The sequence below is a fragment of the Mycetomoellerius zeteki genome, unplaced genomic scaffold (assembly GCF_001594055.1).
Source record: "Mycetomoellerius zeteki isolate Tzet28-1 unplaced genomic scaffold, Tzet1.0 scaffold345, whole genome shotgun sequence".
Classification (NCBI taxonomy): domain Eukaryota; kingdom Metazoa; phylum Arthropoda; class Insecta; order Hymenoptera; family Formicidae; genus Mycetomoellerius; species Mycetomoellerius zeteki.
In genome coordinates this window covers 170495-196524 of record NW_017257333.1, presented here as the reverse complement: position 1 = coordinate 196524, position 26030 = coordinate 170495, and the positions used below count along the sequence as shown (strand labels likewise).

Here is a 26030-nt window from a genome sequence, read left to right as displayed (position 1 = left end):
TAATTATTTTCATCATTTTAACGTCAAAATAACGTCTTTAATGTTATATCTTTTTTGATAGGATATAATATTAATTTTATGATTTATATTAGAATTTGATGTTTTATACTATTTTATAGATATATATAGTCTACTATACTCCTTATAGCACGAAATATTATATTATAGCAATATTGTAGCAATGTTACTTTCAAAGATTACAATATTTCATAAAACATTGCTGCAATATTATAGAAATATTTCTATGTTCTCTAAAATAAAATATTGCTGCAATCCTATAAGCGCAAAATATTCCTAGAATATGTTATATGAGCATTATTGACAAATTAAAATAATGTTATTATATTTCGAGAATACTATATAATATTTTTTTAATATCATGAGAATTAGTGCATTTTTCTCATTTTATTAACTATATTTAATTATAACTATTCATATACAATTTGTTATAAATATACAGCTTTATAAATTCTTTCTAAAGATGTCAAAATATACATAAAAATCGTTTAATAATTTTTTTAATACTTGTAAAAGTGATGAAAATTAATCAGAACACGAATGACTCAACGTGTGTAGTAAGGGTGCTCAAAACTAAGGTGTGTACTAAGGACTAATCGCGAACGCACGACGAAGTTGCACCACGATCGTGAGTGCGATCGCAACCCATCCAATTCTACAACTACGTGCCAAAATCATTTTCAGTCTTCAAACGTCTTCTTAAACTGAACTGAGATAACAGCTTTACAAATTAAAGTAAATGTTATCATAATGTAATACTATTTAATGTTCATACAATATTACAGTAACATTAAATAATGTTACTTTTAATAATTATATAATATTGTTAGGAGTGTACATATAACCATCTATTAATATTCCAGGAATATTTTTTAATACTGTATAATTTCAATAAAATAATACATTTGATACTCTAAGAATATGTGTGCCTAAAATATTACTTAATATTAAATAGTATTACGCGCTCAAAGAGATAGTATAATCGATATAAATTTCTTTACAGAATCTCACACGATAATTTGGAAAAAAAAAGACAACATCACACGGTGTTCCCAAGCGGTCACCCATCCAAGTACTAACCGTGCCCAATGCTGCTTAACTTCAGTGATCGGACGAGAACTGGTGGTTTCAGCGTGGTTTGGACGTTGTCCGATGTTACATTTGTTTGAAAATGGTTTTCACTGGCTTGGTAATTTTATTACTTAAAAAATTTCATTTTTACAGCAATATTAAACTTGTTAAAATTCTTGTAATATTTATTGCTACATAAAAAAATTGAAATTTTAAAAGTAAACGAGTGCAAAAAAATTAAACAAAAAGATGAATGCAAAATATTACCCCCTGAAATTTTCTTAAGCTGCTATAATAATATATAAGCGATAATAATATATAGTATTAATAATGGCGCTAATTAATACCCTGGTGAAAAAGTTTCGCTGAAATTATTCCACGTTTTGAAACATTTCAGCGAAATTGCTGAAAATTTGCTGAACCTCACTGAAAGTGAATTTTTCAGCTAAGAGTGCGTTCACACCTTGACGGAAAAGCAGAAAGCGGAAAAGCAGTGGCCAATCACAACTCGCGCTGATAGTAAATAATACAAAAAGCCGAAATTGTCGAATACCAGCGCGAGTCCTGATTGGCTGCTGTTTTTCCGCTTTCTGCTTTTCCGTCAAGATGTGAACGCGCCCTAACATACTGAAAAATCATTGAAATCCTGTCGAAATTTCTCTGAAATTTGTCTGAAAATTTTGTTGAAATTTTGTCGAAAATGAATTTTTCAGCTAAAAATCGCTGAAATTTTTTTGAAATACTGAAATTTTATTGAAAATTTTATTCCAAAACGTGGAATAATTTCAGCAACATTTTTCCACCAGGGATAAATAGTGAATCAATTTTAATTGTAAGATATATATATATGTATAATTATATATATATATGTCTCATTAACTATTTTTTGATGTTTTCTCAATATTATTATTATTTTTAATACACTAAAAAGTAAGTTTACAAACGTAAGAAAGATGTATGAACATATTTCATGTATAATTATATATGATTATGAATATTTATGCTTGTTAGGTATATTTATACATATTTATACATATTGATGTATAACAAATTTTTTACCGGATAATTGATACATTGTTGATATATTCCGCTTTAATTTCACAAGCTTAAAAGGTACTATACTAATTATTGGTGGCATAATCGCGAGAAAGGAATAATTTTATATGAAAAAGAAAAGGGTTAAAATAACCAAATAAGATTATTTCATACAAAGCTTTGGTTTTCTTACAGATTATAAAAACAGACTGAAATAAAATTAAATAGCCGTTTATTAAAGTTATTATTTTTTAACATTTTTTCTGAGCTTACACACATGTATAAAATTAAAAAAAAGTCTCTTTTATTTCTTTTAATACAAAGTTGATTTTCTCGGAAATAAAAGTTTTATTGAAAAAATTTTGTCAGATATTTTTGACATATTTTTTCATTTGGATAAAAAATTGGTTAATTAGTTAGAATTTAAATAATAGAGTTATAATGTTGATAACTTTTATTTTCTGTATATTTAATATTATTCTTACATCCACATGACATTTATTGACAGTCACCAACACACATTGAGCATAGCAGGCTGTTGAAAAGGTGTCCAAGTTTACACTGGCAAGTGGCAGTGAATAATGGAACATAACCTGAATTGGATATGTAGCGTGTAGTAAACAATTCTCCTTTTTTTTACGTAATTACGGTGCGTACCGATTATCGCACGATAATTACATTAATGGCATAAGAATGCAAGTTCGTGTTCGAGGGTTTCAGGGATCAATAGCGATAAGATGGTGAATAAAAAGTTATACTCGTCTTCTTGTGTGTGTACATGACCATTTAACCTCTCGTCATCACATTGTGCCAACGATCTAGTTGCTATTAAAGCTGATATATCAACTGTAATATACCGATGAACGTACTTAAAACTGCGTCATTGAGTTTTTTCAATCAACGTTGTAGAATGCTATAAGTTACGGAGAGATGTTACGACGAAATAGGTAATTTTTTTAGGCAATCGTCCAACAAGTATATGTAATAGTCATTCAAAAACAAATTACATTCGAATTTAAATTAACAATTATTTTTTACAAAATAGAAAATTAAAATCTGCTCTGTGAATTATCTCAAATAAATACTTGATTTGATGAGAAACTTGATAGTAAAACGAGCTATAAATAATAAAGAATATTATTACTATATTAGATAAAATAGATTGTTTTATTTATATTTAAACATTTTTATCGATTGATATATTGAAATAAAGTGGACGTGATTATATGACTATTAATGACTGTCGTCTTCGTTTTGCAACGATTACAAGATCTAAGAATTACTTTTCAATAATGTATAGAGAAAAATAGAATTAATAGACTTTTTATATATATATATATAATAGATTAATAATTTATATTAAACAGGTTGAAGCACAGAGTAATATCAATTGGTATTATTGTTCTTGTGACAATATTTTACAATGAATTTCTCGTATATGAAGTACAAAAGCTCAAGTGGACCATGCGCGAATGCTCCGAGTGTGTCAAGATTCTTCTTGTTGCGGATCCTCAAATACTTGGGGAAAAATATGAGAATTACTTTGGTTCATGGATAGCAAGATGGGATAGTGATAGGTATTACCAGCAAACATTTAGTAATTTTATTGTAATCAATAGACGAGAGCTATACAGATAATTTGTATTTTGTTACACAGGTATTTAGAAAAGACTTTCTCGAGAGCATTAAAATTTTCTCAGCCGCACGTTATTGCCTTCTTAGGTGATCTCATGGATGAAGGTCATATAGCTAATGCAGAAGATTTCGAAAGGTACAAGAGGAGATTAGATTCAATATTTTCGATGCCAGATGATATAATGGTATTTTACTTTAATTACATAATATTTTTTTCTCCCTTGTAGAAACTCTATGTTTTATTGCTAGTTTTGTCTTTTTTTAGAAAATTTATTTGCCAGGCGACAATGATATTGGAGGTGAGAACGATCGTGTTTCTCCCAACACTCACAAGAGATTTAATTTCGCATATACTCAGCCAGACACATTAGTGTACAAGACCGTTACCTTTTTCAAAGTAAACACAAGTCTTCTAGATATAATCTTTGCGTGTATGAGAAAAATTGGCAAATATTTTGTTTTAGGTAAACAGATTGACACGCACGATGCCGGAAGCGCCGAAGGATGCGTTTCTTAATGATTATGCGGAAAGGAATACGACTAATGTTATTCTTAGCCATATACCTTTGCTGTTTACGCCCGGAAGTTTCGTACAAAATGTACTTTTCAAGAAAAGTATTAAGTACCAAGAAGAGAAGCTCACTTGATGATTTATCCCGTATCACTGTCTATTACAGGTAATTAAAGAGTTATCGCCGCAAGTCATTTTTACCGCACACGAACACAAAGCGATGCAAATAAGTCTGGACACGGCGACGGATCAGTTAAGCGACGTCTGGATTTTGTCACCTTATGAAACGCTTCTGTACCAATTAAGAATGGACGTAGGGGACATTCACGAAATACAAATACCCACCTGTTCTTACAGAATGGGTACGCCACACATGGGTTATGGACTTGCGTACATAGGTATAGATCTTTCAGTATGTTGAATTTCTCAAGATTTATTATCGGTTATAATTACATTGGTATATATTGTGTGTATATGCGTTGTAGATACTCAAGAGAAAACTGTTGAATTCACGATTCTGTGGTTACCAGACAGATTCCCGCTGCTACGTGCTTACATATTTATTGGTATATTGGTCGTCATACTTGCCATTTGTTTTTTCGTTTCGGGCTGTTGTGTAAAAAGCTATGCAACTTATAATCGTTTACCTCCCGTTTAAAGTAAGGTTTAATCAAAAGTACTTACGCGTTTTTAAATAGTGAATTAACTTAGCATTGTGATTAGGCACAAAGATCCGTCCAGATTATATGATCTTCGACCGTCTATATTAAATTCCAAAAGAAAATAACGGTTGTTTATTAGCTGCCACGTTGAAATAACTTAAAATGAAACTTAGGTACTTATATTTGATGATACAAATTGATACAAATGTCGTTCTATTTTATTCACTGAATGTCAAGGAAGATAGAATGATGTTTTGTCGACTTGTATCACTAAAAGGTATTACCTTGTTCATTAAATCTAAAAAATCTTAGATCTCCAAAGCAGGACGCTTTTAAGAATCTCTTTCTCTTAAGACTTTTTATAAAATTATTTATGATGAATATATATTTATTTGCTTTGAATATTAATCACACAAGTCGTCATACATGACTGAAAGCATGCCAAATATTCTATCGAATAATAGCGCTGGCTTTAAGCATATTGACTGATGTTTGAATTATAATTCGCAAGTAATTTAGAATCTCAAAAAAAACTTATCTTCAAGAATAGATAAATAGTAAATGGTGTGAGTTCTTGTAAGAGTTTTTAAATTATTATATATGAAATTAATTCTGTATTGTTTTTCGACATTCTAAATCACCGTTTTCTTCAGCTTTAAAGCCAGCGCGGCATAAGAGTATTATGTACATAACAATACTTATGAATCTCGATGTTTTATTCTACAATCGTTGTGTATATATATATATATATATACACATACAATATGCCAAACGTTAATGTGGCGGTATTCGAACGTCACTGTTACTTAAATGATTTATACATTATAAAAGAAAAAACCTGCTTGAAATGCATCATCACGTAATGTTAATGAGATAATAGAAAAAATCTATCTCAAGATTATGCTCTCTTAGTTAACGAATAAAAGATTCTATTATATATCATGTTATAAAATATAGAAGTATAAGGAAGAATTGTTGAGCAAAAATGTATTATAAATAGATCGATTTATATTTCTTCGTGAATCTGTATACACACAATATTTGAAATAAATGTGTTGAGACACAAATTTAATCTATTGTAAATCGTCTTATGCGGAGTCTACAATAGAAGTCGTAACGGTCGTAGGGTCTTAAATCGTAGAAAATTGACCAATCACAGTCGAGTATTCTTTTCATATTCGACTGTGATTGGTCAATTTTCTATGACTTAAGACGTAACGACTGCTACGACTTCTATTGTAGATCCTGCATAACATGAAGATATCTTATTTTGTTAATATTATGATGATTTTTTGATGATTTTTCAGGAGATACCGAAGAATTATTAAAATGTTCTGTGTAAATGTTATAATAAACATTGCTTAACTCTTCTGTCAAAATCTGTAATAAAGTTAACGGATGCTAAGTCTGTAAAACCTATTTAATTTATGTTGTTAAGAGTATGATTTAGTTTTGAGTTTTTTTTTTCTCAAAAACTGATTTATTTAAACAAGATAATGAATGAATACCTTAATCAAAATATTTTCCTTCGTTTTCTACAACTTTTTCCTATCTTTCTGGCAAGAGATAATTGATGTGAAATCCATTTTCCTTCTTTGTGAATCTTTCCCATATCATGTAAACGTTTAGTAACTGTTGTACGATCAACATTTAATTGTCTGGCGAGTTCTGAAGTGGATTGTGCTGGATTTTTTTCCAATATCGCTTGCAAATCTGCATTTTCCAGCTTTTTTGGTTGTCCTGAGCGATCTTTGTCATTAACATTGAAATCACCACTTTTGAATCTTCTTCTTCTTCTATTTGATTGGCCCAGGTCCTCGGATTGGCCTGAACCAATATTCACGTGTCTTAATTGATGGAGCAACATCACCATAAGTTTCTATCAGAATTCTACGACCTTCAGCCGCCGTTTTCTTCTAATTAAAAAACAAAAGCAACGCATGTCAAAAATGCTCTTTAGGAAGCTCCATTTTTTTAATGATACAAACGCAATGTTTACTGCGTCTATTGTCAGTAAACGACTAATGGGTCAATTCTAAGTAGACTCGTAAGAATCGTAATGTGTTCTCGTAAAATTTGTATATATAAGAACTTGTGACTAGTATTCTAATTTTATGCGTATGTATCATAAGACGTATGATTATTCGTAAATATCTACGATTTCTTGTAAATTTTATGGCTAGTAAGAAGCTGTCTGCAAAAATATTGTATAAAAGTATAAGCACTTAAAAAAAAAATTCTTACAAGTCTTACAGGAATATGTTACGAGCCTTACGATTCTGCTTAGAATTTAGGCATAAATATGGAGTAATAGCTGCGATTGAAATACCTTCGACAACACTGATATTAATCCCATCTCTTACAAAACCCTTAAAACTAAATCACACTACTAATAATTAAAACACATTAATTAATTACAAGGAATCAAAATGGCATAACTCGTATAAAAAAGAATGAATACTTACTAATGCATACTAAGTATATTTTAATAATAAAAATCCAAATTTACAGAAAATTCAATTTCAAGAAAATTGAACTGTTTGACATTTTTGACAGAGATTTTTATAAATGAGTTAGTTCCAATCATCAGTTTGATTAGCTCCAAACGGTGTCAATATTTTTTGATATTCAAGATTTCGAAATAACACTCATAATATTTAGATACGGCGCTTTTGATCTTCAAACACAAAAGCATTCCCGCCTGCCGGTATGCCAATAACCTTAAAAGGTTATTCCGTCGCAGTAAACAAAATAAATATCGTTCGTCGAATGTAAAATTAAGAAGTGACAAACTGAATCGATTATTTCCACGAAATCTATATCGTGTTCTCTTCTGCATAATGGGTAAGAGGAAGGCCACGGGCAATGCAAACAATCCAAATCAGGACCTGTGTGATTTTTTGATGGGTAAGTAACATCCTTCTATATGTTGTAAAATTATTTCTTCGTTGAGAAGGAAAGAGGGAATAGAATAGAATTTATTACACTTCAGCATTTACATAGCCAAGAAGGGGATTTGGTTTACAATAAATTCTTACCTCATTCATCCTTCCATACTTTTCATACACGCTCTTATTTAACTATTTTACTATTTAACTATTTACTTCTACTTTCTACCTCTATCTTTAACTTTAGCATTGCCGCTTTCCGATTATAACATATTTATCGCCTAATTAAGTCAGTCTTATATTATCTTACTATGTTTTTATACTATTTATTCTATTTTCTACAACCTATGTCCTATTTCACAGCCATATCTTTTCATAGCCTTTCACAGCCTTTCTTATCCTACACAGTATTTATTACCACTCTACTCCTTATTTTTCTTCCCAGAAAGGGAATATGATTCTGTTTAGATTTGTATTGTAAGAATATACGAAAGATATACAATAAGATATCTATTTGCAGAACTGGCAGATTATGAACGTAATGTCAGTAAGAATATTTACAAATACAATGCATATCGCAAAGCAGCTGGAACATTAAGTGCTTTGACGGAGAGAGTTAAGAGTGGAGAAGAGGCGAAAAAGTTACCTGGAATAGGAGTAAAAATCGCAAAGAAGCTAGATGAATTTCTTCAGACTGGAAAACTGCAAAAGCTGGAAGATGTACAATCTTGAAATGAGAATTTAAATATATATGCGAATCTTCCTATATATATATATATATTTTCTTTTTTCAGATCAAGAAGGATGATACTAATGTTGCCATTAGTCTATTAGCCCGGGTATCTGGAATAGGTCCTGCCAAGGCAAAGGAATTAGTGGAAGCTGGTATCAAGACTTTGGAAGACCTTAAGAAGCATCAAGATAAGCTTACACATCATCAGAAACTGGGATTGAAGTATGAAATTGATTTGTTGACATTGCATATACTTCAACTAATACGATAAATTTTTTTAGGTATTTTGATGACTTTGAGAAGAAAATACCAAGAGCAGAAATTGTACAAATAGAGAAGATATTGAAAAACGCCATCAAGGAGCTAAATAGTGCTTATCTCGTAACTATCTGTGGGAGTTACAGACGTAACAAAGAGGAAAGTGGAGATATCGATGTTCTTGTAACTCATCCTAATTATATATCAAAAGCAAAAGATGAAAAAAAGAAGGCCATATCATTGAAAATAATTGTTGAGTGTCTTGAAAAGAAAAAACTGATTACAGATACAATATCTCTTGGCTCTACTAAATTTATGGTATAATAAAATAGAACTAAGAAGCGCTTATGAGGAAAACATTTTTAATTATATATTGTTTTTGTGTAGGGAGTATGTCAGTTACCAGAAGATAAAAGCAAGCCTTTCAGACGATTAGATATACGTCTTACATTTCACGATCAATATTATTGCGCCATACTTTATTTCACAGGAAGTGATCTGTTCAACAAGAACATGAGAGCTCATGCATTGGAAAAGAAATATACTTTGAATGAATACGCACTAAAGCGTCTTACAATCGAAGGTAAACTATGATCGAGAAACAATATATAAATAATATGTAAAAATGTAGCAATTCAATAAATTTCATAATTATAAAAGAGATTATTTTTAGGTCGTCCAGGAGAAGCTGAAAAAATTACATCTGAAAAAGATGTTTTCAAATTCCTAGGTTTACCCTATAAAGATCCAAAAGACAGAAATATATAAATGCAAAAAAATTTTCTTTTTATATTCATATAATTTGTTGTCATATACAAATATGTTTTATGTATTATTTATTTATATTGCAATGTAAAATAAAAAAATTCTGTTAAAATTAATATATTAAAAATAAAAAATCATTCACACACAATGAATTTTATAAAAACTTTATTTAGAAAGTTAATACATAATTAATAATAAAATGAAAATTACGTTATTTTTATATTTTACAATATTTGTCAATCAACAATTTACTTGTATAAGAACGCTCAAATGCTCTCTTTCTATTCATCATTTAATATTTTAGAATTTTTTTTGTAAATCACACAGTCTCATAAGCAAGTATATATCTGCATTAACAATAATGTAAGTGTAGCAATTGCTAATAATGTACTTAATCCCTTGCACACAGGATTATAATGCTTTACGATAACATTAATAATATCTTTGACAGTGTTAATTTTAAATAGATATAATTATGTCTTTTAAATACAACCAATATGCAATAACACCCCATAACGTTGTGGTCCACAAATTCATAGCAAGAACTGACCAATGCGTAGCATGCGTCAGTGTCCAAGCCCATGGAAATATGCCCTTGGTGACAGTATGCCCAATATAGAGAGTAATTGGATTCAAACCTAAAACAAGTATAAAATAAAAAATATGTAGAATTCATTTTAGTTGCAGTTAATGCATAAAAAATGAAATGCATATTTGGGCACTGCATGATAAAAAGAGGTAAAAAAAGATTCAACAGGACAAAGAAATTTATATGTATATTATTAAATAACACATACCTGCATAGTTGAATGGTGCACCGCTCCAATATTGTTTATAATCGACAAAGACATATAAGATTGCATATAATAAAAATGCAAAACAGGATACTGTCAATACAAATGAAAGCGACATCATCTTCTTGCTGACTGGTATTACTCCAAATTCTTTGTCGAAGTCACATAATATTCCAGCAATAAGACCCTGAATATCAATACCGATTATTATTAATCGTATAAATGTACTTTCTTTCTGTTGCCATTATGTTAAATAAAAAATTGGAACTTACGGTGACAAATGACCACAGTAACCAGCGTATTACTTTAGCATTGCATTGATAGTAGAGCAATAAAATCTTTCCAGCATGGACACCCAAGTACACAACAAGTATTATAGACATAGTGTTCATTATACCTGTAAGTGACACGTTAATTATAAATTTCATTATGCAAAATTTATAAAACTTTTATTGGAAAAAATAACATGTGCATACCTTCAGGATCATGAGGCAAGATGGTACCATACACAGGATTTTGTGTTTTGGAGTACATATGATTGCCAAACACAAGTCTGTCTATGTAACCGGCTGCACCTCCAGTACAATTAGCGAATTTTCCGAAATGATGATAACCACCGGGTCCCAAATATCCTGTTGGACAATTCGGAACAGGCAGGAGAAACGTGATTAGGATATGCGTCATCATAATCGCTAAAATGATCAACCACTGCGCCCAATTGTTCAAGATATCTCGCAGGACTGTAAATCGACCGAACTGTAACACGTCGTCCTAAGAGATTATTAATTATCACTATTATTGATCCACCGTAGACATACATAACGCGTTATTATAAAGAAAAAAAATATGATTCAAACCTGAGAATGCGTCTTCATAAATATAGTCTCAATAGTGGCGCATATGAAGTATGAAACAGCCAGCAACTGAAGAACACCAGGAAACCGGAGATTATCTAGCGACTTTGCGTAAATCGAGTTCAACATCAATCCGAAAAGTATGAGAATAATTGTACGTTGCAGGCAACGCAAAATAATCTTTCCACGTGAATTTGACACACGAAGTTCTGATCGCTTTGATATAGTGATCGACAATCCCATGATCCACGCAAACCTGAAAATGCAGTGTAAGAGTATAATAGCGGTAGAACGAAATGTAATATAGATGATTTACCAAGGTAATACTAAGTCGGCCACTGTCAAACCATTCCATGCGCTATGATTAAAAAACGTATACTGGCCACCTCCGCTATTGACAAATATCATCAATAATATAGCAATCCTGAAATTATTTTCATTATAATATATAATGTTAAGTGCGTTAAATCATTTCACATGCAAAGGCAAAAGATACCCTCGGAACGTATCGACTGAACGGATCCTAGTACTAGATCTGTTTGTCCTAACCATTATATTTGAGGTCTCTGCTTCTTGAAGCTCGTCCAAATCCTGAAAGCACATATTAAAAATCTTGAATTAATAATATCAAGCTTAATCTTAATAATATCAAGCATAACACACATAGTCACGTGATAATACATATTTGTATGCTTACATCGTGTACATTATCTGGAGATAATTTTCCCTTTACTACACGTATAATAACTTTAATAGTAGCAAAAAAAACAGTTAGCAGAACAAACACCATGAAAGCTGCAAATATTGCTGCAAGAAAAATAATTATTGACATCAACTCCATAAATTAAGACTAATAACAAATTCAATTGGATTATATTGTATTGTATTAATGTGCACTGGTGAATGAATTAATAAAAATATGACAAAAAAATATGATGTATGTTTAATATAAATATAGAAATCTCTCGCGTAATCCTTATTATACCTTATTATATTTATGCTGTTTGGTAAAATATGAATTTTATAATTCGAAATATTAGCATTTCACTTTTAAATTCAGATGAAATTACAATGATTTTAATAAGCACCAGTGTTCTTTAGTGCGTTAAATCAAATTCGCTATTAAAAAAACTGATGTAAATTCTTTTGGCTTACGAAGATAACTGTTGATCGATTCACGAATGGTATAAATCTCCGAGCAACGCTGCTCCTCAGAAATATTCCACCCATAACTTCCATGTTCTTTAAAATTGTATGTTGTGCTGTAAACAGACGAGTTACAGTATAATAATTGTATATTTTTATATATTAGTAAAGATGTGATAAATAAGACGATCATAGGACTTGTATGTACTGTTACTTACTGACACCATTCAACCTTATCTTTGTAAAATATGTGCAAGGGAAATTTTGTAGATACAATTAATGTGCTATTTTCTTTTGCTGGTAAAATAGCTTGTGGAACATCTTCGCACTACAAAAGCAAAGGACAATATTGTTAACAGTTTAAATAAAAAAATTAATGTTTCTTTCAAACTCAATAATTTTATTTTATCAAATACGTACCAGATAGCAATCCGCTAAATGAGAATACAATGTAACAGATCTATTATATTCGTTCAGAATGCTAAAACACGCTTTATCTATTCCAAGCGTAGCATTAGTATCGAGACAAGGATTCACTGCAACGTGTTGGATCATAACAGACATTTTGCTGTGATCACAGTTGCTTCATTAAGATCAAGATCTTCCCTAGTATAAGTACCACTGAAAAATGAATAAATATGTATACAAAGAAGAATCTGACAATGAAGTTCTTGGACCGCAGCGATAAAAAGATACGTCTCAGATAATAAAATGTTATATTTTATTTTTCAAAGTAGTCTCCTATCGACATCAATACATTTTATACATCTAATAAAGTCTCAAAACTTTTTTTAAGGTCCATAATTAGAGTGTTATTCAGAACACTCATCACATTTCTTTAATGCCTGGTTTATGCTTCGGTTTTAACCCTAAAATCCTAAAATTCAGCCAATGGAATACAGATTTCCGTTACGACCAATTAAGACTGGTAGCCCTATTGGTTGAATTTTAAGATTTTAGGATTAAGACCGAAGCATAAACCAAGCATAAATATCCTTGACGTCTTGAAAATGTTTACCTTTCATCATATTTTTAAGCTGTGAGATCATGAAATCTGAGAAGTCAAATCTAACTAATTAGATGGCACATCTCAATAATCTCTTTAGCTACAAACTGTTTCATGATAAGTTCTTTGTGCTCAGGAATGTTGTCATGCAATTTTCTTGGTCAAGAAAAAGTTGTTGAGACTAATCACCACCTTATTCATCAGATCTGATCTTTTCAGATTTCATGCTGTTTTCAAAGCTGAAAAACATGACAAAAGATAAACATTTTCAAGACATTGAGAACATTTAGAAAAATATAACGAACACTTGAACAGTGTTCTGACAATAAACTTTAAAAACAGTTTTGAGACTTTGTATCAAAAATATGTGAAGTGTATTGATGTCATAAGGGATTATTTTGAAAGATAAAATGCAATGTTTTATTACCTAACAATGAGATGTCTGTGTTTTCTTATTGCTCCAGGAACTTTATTGTCAGACTACAGTTGTTCAAAAATTCACTGCTAGCGCTAAAAATCTATAGTTTACGTTACATGCACTATAATTGTCAGCAGAGATAGTGAATTTTGAAACACAACCTATATAAAACTCAACAAAAAAGAATAGCAGGCAGATGCAACACTGACACGATATTGAAGTTCTCTTTTCTGTAGCTGTGCTGCAACATATCTTTCGCACTTAAAACAAACTTGATATAATATAATACTAGTTATAATATTATTTAGATATAATATTTCCGAACACAAAATAGGAAGATTATGCGCAATTTACAGGATGATTTAAAATGCGTTTCGTCACATTACGAAATATTAGGCCTGTTCTTTTTGGCTGAACTTTTGCACTGAATCTTTTCTTCCTGGAGAGAAAAGGAAGAAATATGAACTGGTGCAAAAATTCAGCCAAAAAGAACAGGTTTATTAATTAAATCATATTTACTAAGTATACCTGTATATACATGGCAGCTAACACAATAAAAACACGGCAGCCAGTGATGCCAGATTCTGACTTGCGCTGACTTGCGCTACCAACGCTAGCGCGTGGTGGGGGAAGAGTGGGGGTAGTTGCCGATAGCTACAGCTATAGGTTTGTCGCGTCGCAAGATCCAACATGCTCCAACATGCTCCACCATAGCTCCTACTCACTCTATCAAACGGGTTGGAGTGAGTAGGAGCTATGGTAGGAGCGTATTGGGACGTGTTGGAGTATGCGACGCGCAAACTTTATAGCTACAACTATCGGAAACTACCCCCACTCTTCCCCCACCACCCGTTAGCGCAAGCCAGAATCTGACACCACTGACAGCAGCACGGCTGGATGCACATTGCACAATGCACGGATATATCAGAATCTGGCTACCAGGGAGTAAAACAATGGAAATGAGATCGTAGTTGGTCGCAGTTCTATTTCGGACTTTGTCACGGTTAAGAGACCGCAATTTTATACTAAAACACGGCTTGTTTCTTGCTTGTCACCTTTCTATAAAGAGAGAAAACCGAAAACTCAGGTTGCTAAAACGTAGAAGACGTCAGAAAAAACGTACCCAGCTAGAATACATTATACATTTATAACTACGACGAGACTCTGTTTTGTATTAGAGTATTCTAAAGGAGGGGGGGGGAGACACTCTCAAAATCTTTCAAAAATTGGAGAGACTAATCAACAAAAAATACATAATAACAGGATAGAACTGATTAAAGACGCAATCCAGCGCAACTCACAATCTATCATTGATTTACCGTTGGAAACAATTCCAAAAAAAAAAACAATTGCATCAATACTACAAAATAGATAGCTGTTAGTAGTTCTGCACAAACACGATTTGGGGTGATTCCGAACCGAGTTAGTTTAGCTTATTTTTTTTCCTAGATGGCAGCTCCGTAACTAAACCGAAAAGTGTTCCGAACCTGACGGTCGTCAATATAACATATGTTCATACATACGAATTTTTTCCCGAGTTGCAGCTTATGAGCTTGCTTTTATTTTCTTTTTGTAATTATTATATAATTTGCAAAATGAATTTAAATAAAGCGATAATATTCGAGACAGTTTTCACAAGTTCTAGTTCAAGTGAGAGTGACGATGAAGATATAAAACTATTTCTTGATGAAAGCTTTCATTATTATATAATAGAGACATGAAAGCTTTCATCAAGAAATAGTTTTATATCTTCATCGTCACTCTCATTTGAACTAGAACTTGTGAAAACTGTCTCGAATATTATCGCTTTATTTAAATTCATTTTGCAAATTATATAATAATTACAAAAAGAAAATAAAAGCAAGCTCATAAGCTGCAACTCGGGAAAAAATTCATATGTATGAACATATGTTATATTGACGACCGTCGGGTTCGGAACACTTTTCGGTTTAGTTACGGAGCTGCCAACATCTAGGAAAAAAAATAAGCTAAACTAACTCGGTTCGGAGTACACCCTTGATATGCCACGATTCATGTTGGGCATGGTCGGCAACCAATTGTGTTCGGTTTTTAGACACACGCGGTCGCGGGACTTTCTGAAAGGCAGCGCGTAAAGATGACTTAACAGAATCAACGATTTATTGCTTAGGAATGATTTTGGGTGCGATTCACCTCACGCTGCTTTGAAGCATTTATAATTATTTATTAATAATATAAGCATTATAATTTTTTTTTCTATTGAAAAGAAAAATTGAATTAATTAGGGACAATACTTTATACACGTAGAACAGAGAATCAGCTAAATTTCATCATAAAAGCGATTTAATTGAATTGTAAGGGTAGGAATTTTTTAAATAATCAAAATATTTTAATCTCTTAAAAAAAATATTTTTTTTACAAAAGTTCTCAAAAATAAAGAAACATACTGAAATTGTACAATTTTTGTAAGTATATAAAATAGATATCTATATTGTAAAATGTTGACAAAAAAGATGAAGTATAAATAAAGACTGCGTTCCATAAAGAGCATTTTATTCTTATTGAGTATTCGGTAAACGATATGGATAAAATGATACATCAGGTGCATTTTATGGAGCACACAACTAAAGTTAAATAATGACTGTATATAACAATCCTACATAGTAAACAATAACATTTTGTATTAATTGTTAGAAACGATCAACTCAAATTTTTAAAAATTTTATATTGAATTTTTAACATATTCGAATATTAATTTAACATAAAATGTGATTATATCAACTAAATAATATTTAACATAATAATCATATTATGTTAAATATTATGTTATTTACAAATTTTGTATTAAATTGATATTCCATATTTCGTAGTGTCAAAGTAACACAATTTTTATGAGTGACCAGATAATATAAAAATATTTTTTTACATAATATTTGTTTTACTTTCTAACATGCATATTCATCTTTCGTTAAATTAACACAAAAATTTGAGTGGATCATTTAGGACAATGCGATAAATTTAATACAAATTGTCCAACTGTGTACTGTTTACGATAGCGACCTTTCCAAGGTTCCCGATTACTGCGCTTCGCAACCACGAACATCCTGCGACGTGACAAGGTTCCTGCGGTTTCACGAATAAACATCACGTTTCTATTAGCCGCTCGCGACGAATAGCAAACGCGATAACAATCAAACGTGATAAGGTCCGATAAGTCGGCCGTCTGGTAGGAGTTCGATAATTATATACGAATGGTATCTGAAGTTTATCAGTCGAGATTGACCCTTTTCACAGTCGTTTCTCGTCGGACGTACCTCTTCGCAAAACTTTCGACGACGCATATAAGGATCTACAGCTGCTCAGTGATTTTGAGGTATCTTAGAAATCTCTCTTACGACCATGGAACCCTCGACAATTGACGAAGCTGAGTCTGAAGCTGAGGTGCAGCAGGTAAAAATTATACGGGCAAAGGAATTATACGACACAAAGGAACTAAGGCCCGACTAAGCACCAACGTTACTGTGACTTTAAGCGAGATTTAAAATCCTCTGTCTCGTTTTAAAGCTGAAAAGAAACAGGAACAAAGAGAGTTTTAAATCTCACTTAAAATTAAAATAACATTGGTATAACCGGGCCTAAAGGAAATAGATTTTCTGCTCTTGTACAGCCGGGGCCTCTATTCTTTGAAAAAATCATATACGAAAAACTATAGTAGACATAATATATACTATAGTATTTTCTTAGTATTTTGTAATTTCTTTTCGAGAATAGAAGCTCTGGTTGTGGAAAAGTAGAAATCTATCGTACATTCGTATATCCTTAATCTAAAGCGCTGAAAACTGTGCGTGAGGAAAACAGAGTTCTGCAAAATTGAAAAAATTACTTTTTATATACTCTCTCATACTATTAATTGTAAGCTTGTGTAAAATTAAAATTTACTTTGATCGAAATAATTTTACATTAATATGTAGCATTTTACTATCAGATATATCAATTTTGAAATAATCGAAAATATACATAGCTAACAGGTAATATTTAAATTGTTACTTCAAATTACGCTAAATTTTCAATACAATTATATTAAATAATTCAAAATCCTTAATCAAAAGAAAATATTTCTATTAACAAATATATATATTTTGTAAAATATTTCTTTTCAATATTAATTATTTAAAATAAACAGTTGAAGAAACAATTTTGTGATATATCTATTAGCCTTTACGGTATACTGAGCTTCATATGTTTATTACGATTGAAAATTAATGTAATACAATGCATAAAAAATTGTTTTTGTATATCTACTAACAATTTCTACTACAAAAGAACTTGTTTTTTTCTACAAACTTTTAAATTTTATTCATTTAAAACACAAAGGCCTACGTTTCCCTTTTTCGCGTCTTCTTTTCTTCTGCGTTATGTTTCAAAACAATTATGCTAAATCAAATTTATTAATAGACTCCCTTTTAATGTTCTTGTACAAAGAAAATTCATAATGATTTTTTAAAAAATCACCATTAAAAGATGACAAAAGAAGTGAATCACTCTATATAAATTTAAATTCATAGAATATAAGTATCAATACTTGTGATCAATGATCTGAATCATTGATAACGGTCGCTTGTTTCACTATCACTTGGAGAAATTTTTAATCTCTAATCTGTTAGAAAAGGATGACTAACTTAGTAGCACAAATATACTGCGATACTTGTGGCCTTTGCTGTATCGATAGCTTCCGTTATACTGATTTCATCATTGATCACTGCTTTATTTAGATAATTGTTCTGATAATATAGATAAATAAGAGAGATTTTGTGAACGTGTGTGATTTAATCAATATTAATATTAATAGCTGTCGATATAAAATTTCCTTCTAATAAAACAAGCATGCGATGCTCTCAGTTAATATTTTCTAGGTATACTATTATTAATAAATTCAGTATAATATACAATTGCAATATCGTTGTTAAAACCAACAATAAAATAATAAATATATTTATTGATCTCTAAAATAGTATCAATTTTAGATTTAAATAAATATTTTTATAAGCAAAAAATAATAGAATTTATTTATATGAAATTAGATAGTTTCATGTAAAGCAATAAAGATCCTCGAAATATCTAACGCGGTTTTAAAAATAAATAGAGGTTTCTATTTTTGTTTTTCATTTACATAATTTTTTATATATTTTTATAAAAATTGTTTTTTTCGTAAAAATGAAAATAATAATAATAATAATAATGAAAATAAAAAGAATTATAATTAATTCAAAATGTTATACATATACATGCAAAAAGATAAAGACAGTATAAAGACAACGAGAAATTAAAAGACCGATATATATATAATTACAATACAAGCTTTATCTATTACATTACATTGATTATAAAGTTAAAATGCCTATCAATCAGTCAGTCTAAGGCCCAGTTCCACAATTCACGGTTAACTCTTAACCGAGGTTCAACTTGTTTCTCATCTCTTTTCGATTCTAGAATTTGGAAAGAGACAATGAATAAGGACTACTGCAGATAAAATTCCGTAATGTAAGGCGTAAACTTAAGGCGTTAAAATAACGATAAAAGGACAACAAAATGACGTAGCTTGCTATCAAGGGAGTTAATTAGGATATTGGATATTTAGATCTACGTAATCTAATACGGGGTTTACAATAGAAGTCGTAGCGGTCGTAGGGTCTTAAGTCGTAGAAAATTGACAGTTAATTATTCTTCTCATATTCGACTGTAATTGATCAATTTTTACGACTTCTATTGTAGACCCCGCATAATGGAAATAGAAATAGCAGTAAACTTATGTGTAAGGGGCTGCGCAAAATAAAAGGAACAGGGAACAGAGAATAAGAATTTCAAGCTATCGTGTATTGTGGAATATACAAGGTTTGTTCGCGTCGCATGCTCCAACATGTTCCAAAATGCTCCTACCATAGAACTATGCTCTTACTCACTCCAACGCGCTTGATAGAGTGAGTAGGAGCTATGATAGTAGCATGTTAGAGCATATTGGAGCTTGCGACGCGAACAAACTTACAGTTTCTGATAGATTGAAATTCTTATTCTCTATTCTTTGTTCCCTGTTCCTTTTATTCTGCGCAGCCCCTAAGACAAGTTTCACCCGGTTGAAATTTGCCTTATGGATAAGTTTACCAGATTACGTAGATCTAAAGCAGTATCTTGATTAGCTCATCGGTTTAAGTTTTCGCCTTACGCTTACTGTTATGTAATTTTATCTGCGGGTGCCCTAAATGCCGACTAGACTACATGTGGGATAGCAGAAGATGAACGGAAACCGAGCTAAAATTAGACGAAATAGCAGATTCTTTAGTGTGAAGAGCCTTCTTCGAAGGATTACCTGCTGGGTAGAAGCGCTGATTGGCTAACCCTGACCCTACCATTTTCCATGACAAGGAAAACGTGGAAAATCCTTTTCCTTCTCTCCTTATACATATTTTAGTATTCTTTGTGCTGTCATTAAACTACGTTACAGTTTTGAATACTAAACAGCCAAACCAATCTGGGGAGAATTCAGTGTTCGGTCGTAAATTTTTATATAGATCTGTAATACATAATTTAATTTACTATACAATAATCGTTATACATAACATAATTCATTTTTCATTTTTAAGTCACACTTAAGTTACGATCGTTTGATTGTTAAAGTGAGTACGTGTTTACAATGAACACCAGAATCATAGAAAAAAAGGAGCAATGCATCATTCTCAAGTTCCTAATTAAATTAGGAAAAAGTCGAGATAAATGCTGTAACTTGTTGAAGAAAGTATATCAGAAAGGCTGTATGACCCGTAACAGCATACATGCGTATTTTGATGAAGTAAATAGAATCTCGATACGATCCTCCAATAAAATAAAAAAAATTGAGATGAAAAAGGATGAGGTGTGTTTCAGAAAAAAAATACTAGGAAAAAAAATGAACAGTTTAATCGGAAGTGGTTTTTCATTTTATGTTTGGTTCTCTCAATTTATTAGCTGTATTCCATTTTCTCATATGACTCATTTCAATTCGTATTTCGCAATTTTTTCCATCTACTTGTTATAATCGCAAGCATGTAAGTAGTCAAGCAATAAAGAGTTTTGAGCAAAGGATTTCAGCAGAGTTCCCTCCATCATTTTACAAATGTTTTGTTCAAATTGTACATTTTTGATAATATTTGTGTGTATTTGATATTGCATATAATCTTTTTTTTCTCTTCGTTTTTCTTCTTTTTTCTCATTGTGTTTGGATTTTATTTTGAAAATCGTCTGTTATATTAGTGTTTATTTAGCACGTTTACCGTACGGTACAGGAATTTTTTAATAAATAAATTAAATCAATACATTAATTTTATTAATATTAAATTAGTATAATAATTGAAATATTAGTAATATTTTACTAAATTAATTTTATAATTCATTAATAAATTAATTAAAATTAATTTTAAACTAATTTTCAGATGGAGATGAATAACAACATAGGAAATACATCATCTACTCCTCCCGTGAGTATCACATACTCACCTCCTAACAGGGAGAGATCCAGTTCGGTGATTGATTCTATCGGCTTTTAAAGGTACTTAGAGGTTATTGAATCTTCGACTGTCCGACGCCGGAGCAAATCTGTATCTTCAACAGATTACTGTGTATGTAGACCTGTGGTTACAAGGCTCTCGTACTGACTGAATTCAAATTATACGTAAGCGTCTCAAATTAAGACTAGTGTTTTTATCAGGGCTAAGTACACACAGAGCGTATAGTAGTATTTGATTAAATTTAAATCATTTTTTATTTAGATAATAATTTGAATAATGCTTTAAATTAAGAAGCGCCATAACGGTCAGAACGTTAAGATGTTGAACTATTGTAAATTCATTTAAATGAATTAATTTCAGAAATGATAATTGCGTGCCGATATGGCTACTAGTTGGGAAATTTACTTAGTTGGGAAATTTAACTTAGTTGGGAAATTTGGGGGGATTATTAATATTTTCAGATTTGATTGCGTTGAAAGTCCGACAACCATATCGGCACGCAATTATCATTTCTGAAATTAATTCATTTAAATGAATTTACAATAGTTCAACATCTTAACGTTCTGACCGTTATGGCGCTTCTTAATTTAAAGCATTATGTTTAACATTAGCGGTCTTTCAATCTTATTATAATTTGAATAATGTTCTCGTTACATGATAACTATTTTTCCAAATAAAAAGTATTTGTACAAATAACAATCAGAATAATATATAATACCAAACTATTTATCAAGGATACATTTTATCTGAGTAACAAATTAAATAATAACTTGTCTAATTGTTTATTTCTAATAAATATACGATAAAAGAATTATACTGTTATAAAAAATATATAGAAAGAAGAATTATATAGTTATATAAAAAAAAATTTCCGAATGCATATTATAGTACATTTAAATTATTTTTATTACATTTCGAACGCGAAATTGGAATTAATTTTTCTCAACCAAAAGATATTTTTTTCAACCAAAGATATTTTAAATTTATTTTATAATTAATATGATAAAATTATATAAATTGCAGGATATAAATCTTTTGTAATGTAAACCGTTTGTTTTCTTAGATACTATCAGATTTTCATTGTACGGATAATTTATGTATGCCGGGAACATCCCGAGATGACCATCCAATAAGAACAACGAACAATGAGCGAGAAGATGAACAATCCAACGAGATGAAGAAACTAGATACAATCGACGCTGTCGGCACGTACGTTATATAAAGAAATGAATGATAAAGAAAGGTCTTATTAACTTTATAGAGAGAGACATCATAATTCTGAAACTAAACAATTCGATAAATTTTTGTGATAATATTAAATCGAAAAGTAATTAAATAAAGCGTAAACTTAATAAAAATATTACCATTAAAATAATATTAATTTGGAATTGAATAAACTCTCAGTTAAACGTATGAATATACATAAATATTCATTTCTTTAAAGTTATTATTAAAAAACGTTAAATACTCACAGCTGTACGTTTAATTTCACTGATATTACAATCGTTTTCCGATCACCACAAATATTTCCAGTTGCGTTTCATTTATCAAAATATATTTTTTTCACCATGGATTAGATCTTATATTAAAATTTAGACATCGTTAGCATTTAATTATACTTTTTTTCCGTTTAATTTTTTTTTTCAGCATCGCTAAAAAGCCAGACACCACTCCAAAACTTACAGCATTAATGCCAGTTGAAAAGGATGCAGCATGTTATAACATGAATCACAAAAATCGTGGTAAATGCATAATTTTCAATCACGAAGATTTCTCTATATCACTACTAGAGAAACGAGAGGGTTCTGCAAAGGATGCAGCAAGACTGCAAAAAACTTTTGGAAACCTCGGATTTGACGTTGAACTTCACGATGACTTTACGTTCTCCAAAATACAAGACGTGCTAACGAGAGGTAAAAATATTTATCAATTTATTTTATATTCGTCTTTTTTCAAGTCTTGACTGTGTACTTTACTTAGCGCAAAACTCTAGCATCGCGTAACATGAATTAACAGTTTTGTTAAAGTATTTTAAAAATTAGTTAAATAGATATAAATTTTTGAAAATAATTTTGTTTGGAATAATTGTTAACGTGGCTCAATTAGAATAAATCAATAAATAAAAGAAGGGCAACGCGAGCCAATTATACTGTGAGATATTTAATAATCGTATATATACAAACGTTTCGACACCGATCGGGTCATTTTCAATGTAAAACAACAAACAATCTTACATAAATTATCGGAAAATTCAGTTAAATTATAATGTCCAGTAAAAAGTTCGGTTGTATTCATAATATGCGGTCCATATGTAAAAATATCAAAGGAGATCTCATCTCACTTTTCACAATTCTACAATCTTAAATTGTCTTAATGATGTAAGTTAGACGCCGAGAGGAAAACGCAATTAATAAAGTTATATTTAATAAAAAGTAAGCCATAATACAATTGGATATAACATTTATACTCGATGATGTCAAGCGACGTCATTGTTTATGTATCTATTTATATTTAAAATAAATTATAATTTGCACCTGTTTATACAGTGTTGACTCATATAGGTTTTATATACATATTTATAGATTAATTCATTTGAGTTTGTATTAAAAGCTTTTTAATATTAAATTTAAATAGTTTTCGAAATAATATTTCTGTATTAAAAACTTTTTAATATTAAATTTAAATAGTTTTTGAAATAATTAATACTGAAAAATTTGATGGCTCTTCTCATTTCTGCATTCACCAACTCAATTACGTAGGACTTTTACAACATTGTCATCAACACTTAAGCGTATTTTTTACATAATTATTTTGATAATCTAATAAAATTATTGTCACATTCGTATTTAGTTAAATTTTTAGATACTTTAGTAAAACTATTCTTTCTATGTATGTGTATTTATTCAATTCAATGTTCGCGCAATTGTACTTACATGTAACAGTGAGTCAGCTCGACCATACGGATAATGACTGCCTCTGTGTCATTACATTAACCCATGGCCTGAAGAAGGACATAATAAGCGCGCACGATGTTATGTATGAATCCAACGAGCTTTGGAAGCCTTTTGTTGCCAACAAATGTTTGACGCTTGCGGGCAAACCTAAGCTGTTCTTTATCCAAGTAAACCAACTAAAACTAATGTTTTCGAGTCTTGTTCTATTTTTAAATTATCGACGTATTCCGATATGTTACCGCTTTGTTTTCATTTTGTCCTGCTTGTCTAGCTCGTCTATATAACTTTTTGTTTAGGCTTGTAGAGGCGATGAATCCGATGACGGTGTTCAACTGGTAGGCACTCGCTCTTTAAGAGGAACGGAAACTGATTCCGGTCCTACTTATTCTATTCCGACTCACGCGGATTTTCTGTTAGCTCACAGCTCAATTGAAGGTAAATATCTATCAATTAATTACTTTAATATTTCCTGTATTAAAGAAACTATTACAATTCTTATTTTTTAATGCCATTATTTGATAAAAGTATATTACAATTGAACTGAAAAGGACTAAGGGTTAATACGCAGCTAATTTTTTTTTTTAACAAAATATTATAAAAATTGGATTATTTCTTTTCAAGATTTTAAACGCGATATACAAAAAACTCATAATATGTACAATAAATTCAATTAGATATAAAAATCTTAGCACATTCTTAATAACTAACTATGAAATGAATTATTTTAATCACATTATATATACATATGAAGGAATAAAAAGTGGTGTAAATCATTTTTTAAACCTATTGAGCGTTTTACATGATTTAAAATCAAATATAGTGAAGTTCCGCTGTATTTAAAAAAATGATTTGTATTATATCGATTTTGGCATTTACTTAAGACATAAAATTTATTATTATTCTTTTATGGTAATTCAATCTATTAGATAAGTCTGGATTTGTGATATCTGATCAGTTTTTCTGGAAAATAAATAATCTTTTAGTATAGCTAAAAAGAGTTATTAAAAATAATATAACAAAAGAGGGGATATTATTGATAAATCAATAATATAAATAAATTAATATAAATAAATATGTTTAATGTAATTCTCTGTTATTTCAAGGTTTTTATACCTGGAGGAATCCCTTTGAAGGAACATGGTATATACAGTGTTTATGCGACATCTTAGATGAATATGGAACAACAATGGATTTGATGAGTATGTTGACTTTAACAGCGCGAAAGGTTGCCACAGAATATTCCTCCGTCAATCCCGAGTATAGAACTTTACATGACAAGAGGCAGGTGCCGTCAGTGACAACGATGCTGATCAGATCTGTTTATTTTCCACCAAAATCGAAGGAATAATTTCGCATTAAAAATTGCAAGAAAGATTTCTGAAAGGACAGAAAATAATTGAAAGGTTGGACAATTGTAAATGAATATAGCATTTCTTAGGCTAGGTTGTTCCATCTTTCGGCTCACTATCTTATCCTCTTACTCTCGTATGCTCTTACTTTTTTACTCTTTTGTTTATCCAGTAGGTAAATTACCATATAGTTTATCCGAGGATAGAATAACTGCTCCTTAATTACTAAATAATTAAGTAACAGTAATTATTCTAGATAAAACAATAAAATAAAAAAGTCTAGATACAATGTTCGCAAAAAAATTAGAAAAGTGAAATATCTTTTGAAAGACTGAAGATAAGAACGCGTTTCTATTCTTGCTTTGAAGATATATATACCTTTATTTTAAATATCGGGAAGGTATTCTGATGCAAAA

The 26030-nt window shown here is 30.5% G+C and overlaps 4 protein-coding genes across 6 annotated transcripts; 3 read left to right on the top strand and 1 right to left on the bottom strand.

Annotated features, from left to right (window-relative positions):
- The first annotated feature begins 2701 nt into the window (after positions 1–2701).
- Positions 2702–5280, top strand: Mppe (Metallophosphoesterase). 2 transcript variants are annotated; one of them, XM_018452448.1, is made up of 7 exons: positions 2702–3071; positions 3492–3701; positions 3782–3944; positions 4025–4156; positions 4224–4358; positions 4437–4682; positions 4756–5280. In XM_018452448.1, the coding sequence occupies exons 1-7, from the start codon at positions 3055–3057 to the stop codon at positions 4888–4890; spliced, it is 1038 nt and encodes a 345-aa protein (XP_018307950.1). In that variant the 5' UTR covers positions 2702–3054; the 3' UTR covers positions 4891–5280. The 2 variants fall into 2 exon arrangements, with proteins under 2 accessions (XP_018307950.1, XP_018307949.1); XM_018452447.1 differs by having other exon boundaries at positions 2704–3071; positions 4437–4668.
- Positions 5281–7596: 2316 nt separating this feature from the next.
- Positions 7597–9579, top strand: LOC108725424 (DNA polymerase beta). Its single transcript, XM_018452444.1, has 6 exons — positions 7597–7839; positions 8341–8540; positions 8615–8775; positions 8835–9129; positions 9199–9394; positions 9485–9579. The coding sequence occupies exons 1-6, from the start codon at positions 7773–7775 to the stop codon at positions 9577–9579; spliced, it is 1014 nt and encodes a 337-aa protein (XP_018307946.1). The 5' UTR covers positions 7597–7772.
- A 273-nt stretch (positions 9580–9852) lies between these two features.
- LOC108725392 (heparan-alpha-glucosaminide N-acetyltransferase) lies at positions 9853–14948 on the bottom strand. 2 transcript variants are annotated; one of them, XM_018452395.1, is made up of 13 exons: positions 14938–14948; positions 14323–14853; positions 12791–12991; positions 12589–12698; positions 12380–12486; positions 11922–12031; positions 11721–11815; positions 11541–11648; positions 11228–11480; positions 10847–11141; positions 10643–10767; positions 10374–10557; positions 9853–10214 (listed from the first exon to the last, which is right to left on the bottom strand). In XM_018452395.1, the coding sequence occupies exons 3-13, from the start codon at positions 12932–12934 to the stop codon at positions 10036–10038; spliced, it is 1710 nt and encodes a 569-aa protein (XP_018307897.1). In that variant the 5' UTR covers positions 12935–12991; positions 14323–14853; positions 14938–14948; the 3' UTR covers positions 9853–10035. The 2 variants fall into 2 exon arrangements, with proteins under 2 accessions (XP_018307897.1, XP_018307898.1); XM_018452396.1 differs by lacking the exon at positions 14938–14948 and having other exon boundaries at positions 10847–11126; positions 14323–14894.
- Positions 14949–21357: 6409 nt separating this feature from the next.
- On the top strand, positions 21358–25810 carry LOC108725420 (caspase-1). The gene is made up of 6 exons (XM_018452441.1): positions 21358–21422; positions 22375–22520; positions 22959–23224; positions 24254–24432; positions 24562–24700; positions 25369–25810. The coding sequence occupies exons 2-6, from the start codon at positions 22411–22413 to the stop codon at positions 25611–25613; spliced, it is 939 nt and encodes a 312-aa protein (XP_018307943.1). The 5' UTR covers positions 21358–21422; positions 22375–22410; the 3' UTR covers positions 25614–25810.
- Positions 25811–26030: the final 220 nt, after the last annotated feature.

What these genes read in the sequence shown, in the direction of transcription:
- LOC108725424 (XM_018452444.1), top strand. Translation starts at nt 7,773, where the DNA reads ATGGGTAAGAGGAAGGCCACGGGCAATGCAAACAATCCAAATCAGGAC. An exon ending in AACTGCAAAAGCTGGAAGAT is followed by an intron (nt 8,541 to 8,614) that starts GTACAATCTTGA and finishes TTCTTTTTTCAG; the next exon opens with ATCAAGAAGGATGATACTAA. An exon ending in AAAGCGTCTTACAATCGAAG is followed by an intron (nt 9,395 to 9,484) that starts GTAAACTATGAT and finishes GATTATTTTTAG; the next exon opens with GTCGTCCAGGAGAAGCTGAA.
- LOC108725420 (XM_018452441.1), top strand. Translation starts at nt 22,411, where the DNA reads ATGCCGGGAACATCCCGAGATGACCATCCAATAAGAACAACGAACAAT. An exon ending in ACAATCGACGCTGTCGGCAC is followed by an intron (nt 22,521 to 22,958) that starts GTACGTTATATA and finishes TTTTTTTTTCAG; the next exon opens with CATCGCTAAAAAGCCAGACA. An exon ending in ACAAGACGTGCTAACGAGAG is followed by an intron (nt 23,225 to 24,253) that starts GTAAAAATATTT and finishes TACATGTAACAG; the next exon opens with TGAGTCAGCTCGACCATACG.
- LOC108725392 (XM_018452395.1), bottom strand. Translation starts at nt 12,934, where the DNA reads ATGTCTGTTATGATCCAACACGTTGCAGTGAATCCTTGTCTCGATACT. An exon ending in GATAAGGTTGAATGGTGTCA is followed by an intron (nt 12,487 to 12,588) that starts GTAAGTAACAGT and finishes GTCTGTTTACAG; the next exon opens with CACAACATACAATTTTAAAG. An exon ending in ATCGATCAACAGTTATCTTC is followed by an intron (nt 12,032 to 12,379) that starts GTAAGCCAAAAG and finishes TTTTTCTTGCAG; the next exon opens with CAATATTTGCAGCTTTCATG.
- Mppe (XM_018452447.1), top strand. An exon ending in AGACCGTTACCTTTTTCAAA is followed by an intron (nt 4,157 to 4,223) that starts GTAAACACAAGT and finishes ATTTTGTTTTAG; the next exon opens with GTAAACAGATTGACACGCAC. An exon ending in CCGGAAGTTTCGTACAAAAT is followed by an intron (nt 4,359 to 4,436) that starts GTACTTTTCAAG and finishes TGTCTATTACAG; the next exon opens with GTAATTAAAGAGTTATCGCC.